The 7,519-nt window shown below is 49.7% G+C and overlaps 1 protein-coding gene across 1 annotated transcript; it reads left to right on the top strand.

Moving 5' to 3' along the window:
* Positions 1-3,116: 3,116 nt before the first annotated feature.
* LOC106817791 lies at positions 3,117-4,757 on the top strand. The gene has a single exon (XM_014822488.1). It carries the CDS (start codon positions 3,117-3,119, stop codon positions 4,755-4,757), a length of 1,641 nt encoding a protein of 546 aa, XP_014677974.1.
* Positions 4,758-7,519: the final 2,762 nt, after the last annotated feature.

Below are 7,519 nucleotides of genomic sequence, written 5' to 3'. Positions count from 1 at the left end.
GCCCAACCATGGTTTTCCCTCTTGCCAAATCGCAACAGCAAGCTCCATCCATGACCGGATTGAGGACATTGCCTACAATTTAGTTGGCAAATACGGACATCGCCCCAGCGCTGGACTGCTGGGGTACCTGGCAGTCGGAAAACTAGTACGTTGCTGTGGATGAGGGTCACTTCTGCCAGCCAAGAAGAGAAGCGAAGCAAGTCTCAAAACGCATTATTCCAAGGCGTTCTGATGAACGTGGCGGGCAATCAGGAGATACCAACACTGCGGCGAATTTGTCTCGCCTGCATGCGCGAAGATGTATGGGCATTTGCCTTTTCTCACCAGCGGTCGAAAGAGGAACGTGTCTGAAAACCAACAGACTAATTACGCTTCGTTGTCTGGAGACAAGTTGTCTTGCCTTGGAGCCGCGTACAGCCACCCGTTCGACTAGGACCTTTTGATGTTTTGGAGTATCCCTTCCGCGATAATGAGACGCATCAACAGTCCAGTCTATTTTGGCGCTGGCGACTTCCTGATGCGAATATGCCGTTACAGTCAACCCCAGCGGAATGGAGGTCACCATGCAGAGTGAACCTATTCCCACTACTAGAGGCTGTATTTGCCGACAACAATAACCAGCAAGAGCCCTGAAGGCCAACCACCATCCCAGCGAGAACAGAGCCGCTCATCATTCCGGCATACTTACCTCCTTGGCCTAACAGAATTTTCGAAGCTGAGGTATGAAGGATCTCTTAGAACCGAGCAACCTCCCCCAGGACTAATCGTGTCCCGCTGTATCGCGCGGCAATGGTGGAAAATTCCGGTTAATTCCAATTGCAGATATGCAATCCGTAACCAGAGCCGCTCGAAATTGGCAAGGTACGTGTCTTGGAGACTTCCATCTGTCTGGGAGCGCTTCACAATCCAAACATGTAAGACGCACGTATGAGCTATTAGAAGAATACAAACCAGAGCGGCGAAGAAATACGGCGAAACAGAGGCAGTCGACAGCGAAGGGATTTCCCTCCCGTTTGCATTTGTCTGGTGTAAACTTAGAAGCGGCAGATGCCCACGTCTGAAGTCCCTCTTGAGAAAGAAAATTACATAGCCGTTTTTCAGTAAAACACCAAACGATGCGAGGCATTCACGATCTCGTCGGAGCACCAGTTATTGAGACGGGAGAATGCCCAACTATAAGCAGGCACCATCGTAGCGGTTCCTCTTCCATCTTGCGGGACGAGTTGGAGGAGCACGAGTGGTGATATGTTGGCACAGATTGGGTGTTGGAGACTTGCACCGGTCCCTGGGTATCTCCAGTGGTCCTAGTGGTAAAAAAGAAATCTGTGTGCGTTTCCGGTTTTGCTGCATTACCGGGCAAGGCTGAATGATTTTACCAAAGGATGCCCACCTCTGCCCAGCGATATGATGACTCGCCCTAGCATCCATGTCGGGTGCTGCATTCTTCAGCAATCTTGGTACTTGACCAGTGCGTTACTGCGCAAGTCCCTGTCAACAAGGCACCATCGAGACAAGACGGCCTTCTCGATTGGGACGAACTTGTATTGTTTCAAGAGACTTCCCTATGGGCTCTGTAATGCACCTCCGCTGTTCCAGAGATTGATGGAGTTGGCATTCGCTGGCATGAGCTGGAAGGTCATGCTGACGTATCTTGATGATCTGGCAATTTTCACGAAAACATTTGATGAGCATCTGGAGGTCCTAGAAGAGGTCTTTCAACGCCTACATAAGGCCGGATTGAAGCTCCAGCCCAGCAAGTGTCATCTCTGCAAGGACCAGATCATCTTTCTCGGACACCACGTGAGCCGACTTGGAATCAAACCGGATCCATTTAACATCCAGAAGATAAAGGACTGGTCCGTGCCGAAGACGGTGAAGCAGGTACAGAGTTTTGTCGGCCTGGCTTCGTACTATCGTCGTTTCGTGGAGGGATTTGCAAAGATCGCCAAGCCCATGATTCAGCTCACGGAGAAGCATGTACCCTTTGTGTGGGATGATGCATGTCAAGAGAGCTTCGACACTCTGAAGAGTCGACTGATGTCGCCTCCAATCTTGGGGTTTCCAAGATGGGGCGAACCTTTCACCCTGCACACGGATGCATCAGATTTTGCGGTCGGATGTGTTTTAAGTCAGGTGCAGGATGGACAGGAGCGGGCAATTGCCTACCATAGCAGTGCACTGAGTACAACCGAAAGAAACTGGTGTACATACGACAAGGAGTTGTGGGCGATAGTCTGGGGTCTCCGACAAACCCACATCTACCTCTATGGTTCAAAGTTTACCATTATCACCGATCATAAGCCACTGCTGCAACGGACCAAACTCCGCTGGGACGCTGATGTCACACAGAAAAGGACACGCTGGATGAACGAGTTGAGCACATGGGGCGACATCGAAATCCAGTACCGCCCCGGCGTGAAGAATGGGAACGCAGGTGGCATGAGCCGCAGACATCCGACCGAACAAGAGAAATTGGGTTACCTAATCAAGGCATTATTTGTCATTCCTCCGTCGGATGATGTCAACACGAATGAGCAGGTGGTAAATGCTAGGGTTTCCCAGGTCTCCACATACAATGATGTGAATGGAGTGGTGTCAGACCATAGGGGTTCCCAGATCTGCACCAATGATCCCTTACTGACAGGGTTTTCCCGTCTCAAGATACGTCGGAGTAGGCGTAGTAGGAAACACGGAGTTCGAGCGACAGCGCTCGCACTGTCAGATGGACAGGGACAGCCATCGAGTGGCATGAAGGCGCAACAAGGGCAAGACCCTTCAATATCCCAAGTCTACCGTTGGGTATTGAATGATGACAAGCCGTGCTGAGAAGCAATCAAAGGTGAAGAACGTGACATAATCACTTTCTGACGCCAGTTCAATCGCTTCTCGATACAGAATGGAATTCTAGTCAGGGAGTAGACTCCACCCAAGAAGAGGAACACTGTTTATCAACAGGTTGTTACCCCAGGACTCCGATCGCAAGTCCTTCATGAAGTTCACTCTGGTATCACCTCTGCCCCTCTCGGACGACGAAAGACGTTAGGCAAGATGCAGAGTCGATTCTACTGGCCAGGACTAGTTACGGATGTTGCGGAGTTCTGCCGGACATGTCCTAAATGTGTGGCCGCAGTAAGCCAAATCCGAGGATGAAGGCACCGCTGCAAAGTATTTCCTCATCCTACCCACTCCAGCTTGTAGCGACAGTCATCACAGAACTGCCAATCAGCCTACGGGGTAACCGTTACTGTTTGGTGGTTGGCGACCATTTTACGAAGTATGTGAATCTGTATGCCATGAAGGACCAGATAGCTAAGACCGTTGCAGACCTTATCTTCCTCCATTATGTTTGTGAACACGGGATGCCAGAAACAATTTATTCCGATCAAGGTCGGCAATTTGAGTCGGACATAGTGCAGGAACTATGCACCATGCTTGGGATCGAGAAGACTAAAACGACCCCATATCATCCCGAAGAAAACGGCATGATTGAGCGGTTCAACGAGACGCTGAAGAGCGCCATCGCAAAGGTCACAGTCAAACACGGCAAGGATTGGGATCTCCACCTTGGCCCAGTCCAGTTGGCGTACAACTCCAGTGTACACGAGACGACTGGCATGTCGCCATTTTTCCTGCCACAGGGTCGAGAACCCCGCTTGCCGGCGGACATTGTCTATGGATGCCCAACCAAGGACTATTGGAAATCGGCCGGGAGTTACTCGAAGAGCATCCTCGCCGAACTGCAAGAGGCTTTCGAGGAAGCCCGGAAGACGACAAGTATCGGCCAAGAGCAACAAAAGAAATTGTACGACAAGTGGGCAAAACACCATCCCTACCAAGTGGGGGACAGAGTGTGGTTACACGCTCCAGTATCCAAAGATTGCCACAGGAAATTGGCTCTACCATGGGTAGGGCCATATACCATCGTAAAGAGGATGCAGACAGCGAATGGCCTGCCTGGTGTCACATACAGGATCCAGAGTGAGGACACAGCTAAGCGACATAGGCTAGTTGTCCATCACAATCGCTTGAAACCGTGTGTGGCACCCAGGATACCCAGGCCATTGGCGCATCAAGAGCCGGAGGAGCTTGACGACGTCCCTGTAGAGAGGGAACCGGGCGTTCCTGCCCTGCCGGGAATGTTCTTCCCAATGATGGGTGGAGGACTTGGTGTCGGCATGCGATTACCAGCCGCAGCCGCAGCCCCTCCTGTCCCGGCGGCAGAGGTCGTGGACGACGGAATTCCCGAAGGTGCACCTGGCGCTGACATGGGGTTTCCTGCAGAACCAGCTGTCCCACCCGAGGAACCAGACAAAGGAGACGAGCTGAGAGCTGTTGCTCAACCAGGGGAAAGAGATGCTGAGTTAGGAGTGGGACCACGTGTTGACATGGATTTGCCTGCAGCACCTGGCGTCCAGGCTCCAGAACCAGAAGTTCCTGCTGTTCTTCTTCTTCATGGGCAGCATCAGCTGGTCTCTCTTCATGAAGTGGAAGGCAACGTGCAAGGCAAGTGGTACGAACAAGATGATGGTGCAGAGTTCGTACCACTTGCCTTGCACGTTGAAGGTTACCTAGATGACCCACCGCTGGATGAGCATCACCCTGAACAACTCGTTCAGCTGGCAAAAGAAGCGCTGATCGAGGCCGCTCCAGAACCACGTGTGACGAGGAGCGGACGCGACGTCAATGCTCCCGCCTACTTGGACGATTATGTCAGACCCGTGAGGCTGTACAGCGACGCGACCCGCACATCGTGGTGATGCCGCAGGAGACTGCCCATGCGTCGTGGCGATGGCAGATTACCTGCACACCGAAGCGATGGCGGATGTCCCGACGAGGGACGACACTTAGGCTCGAGGCCTACTAGACGCCACGAGCACGCGATTGCGTAAATGAGGCGTTGGTGTTTGACGCATTTCATGATTTCGTAGAACATGGCAGGGTAGCTGCTTTCTTTTGTAACGTTTACCGCTGGGCAGTTACCCCTTGACGATCTGCAGCCGGATATCCGCGTGAAGCGCAAAAAGCCGCCTAGCGGCAATCTAACACATCTTCGCTGCTCCCACTCCATCACCTTACCCAGGTCCCTTAGGGTATAGACCAAAGCCATATAATCGCTCAATTTAGCAGTTGTGGCGATTCCACAAGCCTTTTCACTACGCACGTAGGTAGACATTTCATAGAAATGGTCGTAATTGTTCGTTTGCTGCTCGACACGCTTCGTTTTCCTGTAGAAAAGCGAGTTACCATTTTTGGTGTTTCATGCCTTGACATTATTTTCTAACATATCGCGTCCCATAGATGGCGCCACGAGGCCATGTTCATGGCATTTTCACGCAGTTTCTCTTCACGCGGCTGCGGCCGCTAAGCTAGACTGCTGCCCGGTGGACAGTTCCACACGATGCACTAACTATAAGTTCAGTGTATCCAAGGATACTTGGCGGAGTGAAGGTCCGTACCAGTCTAGCTGCAATCGAGCAACTTCCCGTATTCATGATAGACCGGATCTTCTGATTTTAAAACCCGCCTTATGTATCCGCTGGAGCTGCCGCTCGTTACATGAAGCCGATGACGCATAATAAAATACAATTCATAATAAAACTTATACAACACAGTGTAGAAGTAGAAGGTGTTGACACTTCTATTTTATTGAACTTGCAAAGAACAGCTGCTCAATGCAGCTGAGCTGTTTCATTGTATTCCCGGTAAAATTCTCGACTGCTCGCTGGTAGCTATGGATCCGTGCGCCGGCCTATGCATTCGGCGCACGGATCCATAGCTGCCAGCGCTGCATACTGTCGTAGGACGTTCCCGCGGTCGCGTGCGCCTTGCCGCGAAACTGCGCGCAAGATCTGCGCTCAGCGCTTCGGATCAACACCTCCTTTCGGTCTCATCTGGTTTTTAGCGAATCGTGTAATTTTGTGTTCCGTATTTTGTATTGCGTGGACAGTGGCAGGGTAGCTGCCTTCTGTTGTAATGTTACCGCTGGGCGGTTGCCCTTTGTTTTTAGCGGATTTGCATATGTCGATGTGGGGCACATCTCCTCAAAAGAGGGGCGTATGTGACGGCGGCATAGTTTCGGACAGTGTCGGAAGATGGCGCGGTGTTGCCGCATGCGCGAGGAGCGCGCCCTGTCTCGCTCTCTTACTTGGCAGACATTGATGTGAGCAGATGTGGGTTAACCGGCGTCTCCAAATAAAGCCGTTCATTCCCAAATTCCGGTGTTTATCGATTTACTGTGAGTGCTCCCATGAAGGCATAATAGTCAGCCTTCACAGTTCTAATCGTTAATTACTATAAGGAATATAATTATTCTGCTCTTATAACATACCTGATGTGTATACTGAATCTATACTGAATCTAGATTTTTCACAAAGTCAATGAATTTCGCAGAATGCATCTCAGAGCATCTAAAATCAAAACCTAGATCCAACCCCCTCCCCCCCCCCGAAAATGGCAAAACTGTGCTCACCACGTAGCTTCAGCGCCGCACTTCAGAAAACTAAGGGCTGGTAGATCTTTTTAAGGGCTAGTAGATTTTAGAGGTCACTAGCCCTGCTGGCTAGTGAACATTTTAGGTTAGTTTCAAGCCCTGGTATTAATGTTTAGCTGCATACAGTTCAGTATTCAGTGAACATATCCATTTACAGTTTGAACCCACACGTGGCCCGTTTCATAAAGTTTGTCGCTTAATCCACAGCTAACTCCAATGTGTTGAGAGGAGGGAGACGGTCTAATTACGTCTGTAATGTAAATTCATTTTATATGTAATCACACGTGGTTGCATATAATTGCCAGAATCAGGACTGTGCCAACAGCTCTAAATTCTCTACATAATCCATATGCTAATTGATTTATCTTTGATGTATCAGCCTCACATGGCATCTTTTCTTTCCCTACATATAGTACCGCGCGTGCGAATATTTTATAAACTAGACAGAGGGCACTCACGGAGAGTGCATACCTCCGCCAGCATGTAACATGTATGTGTATAACAGCTGGCTCGCTGCTGGCTGCTGCTGACTAGACGCCCTAAGGCGAGTTGCTGCTGACTGGACGCCCTAAGGCGAGCTACTGCTGAATCGATCGCGCGAACACTAGTGGCTACACACACACACGAAGGCGAGCTGCTGCTGAATCGATCGCGCGAACACTAGTGGCTACACACACACACGAACACACACATGAGACCGATTACATTACCTCTTTGGTGGAGGTAATGAGTAACTGAATAATAAAGCTGGGTATAGGTAGCAGCGCCATCTGTGGGGATCACTCTTCGGATATTATATTACATATTATATTATATTATTCAGATATTATATATTATATTCCACTCTTCTGATATTACATTACATTATATTATAGTATATTATATTATAATATATAGTACCGCGCGTGCGAATATTTCATAAATGAGTAACTGAATAATAAAGCTGCGTATAGATAGCAGCGCCATCGGTGGGGATCACTCTTCGGATATTATATTACATATTATATTATATTATATTATATTATATTA

Source organism: Priapulus caudatus, unplaced genomic scaffold, assembly GCF_000485595.1.
Source record: "Priapulus caudatus unplaced genomic scaffold, Priapulus_caudatus-5.0.1 Scaffold1866, whole genome shotgun sequence".
NCBI classification, from domain to species: Eukaryota; Metazoa; Priapulida; class Priapulimorpha; order Priapulimorphida; family Priapulidae; genus Priapulus; species Priapulus caudatus.
Note: the sequence above shows the minus strand (reverse complement) of the source record. Positions and strands in the feature narration are given on the sequence as shown.

What these genes read in the sequence shown, in the direction of transcription:
- LOC106817791 (XM_014822488.1), top strand. Translation starts at nt 3,117, where the DNA reads ATGTGTGGCCGCAGTAAGCCAAATCCGAGGATGAAGGCACCGCTGCAA.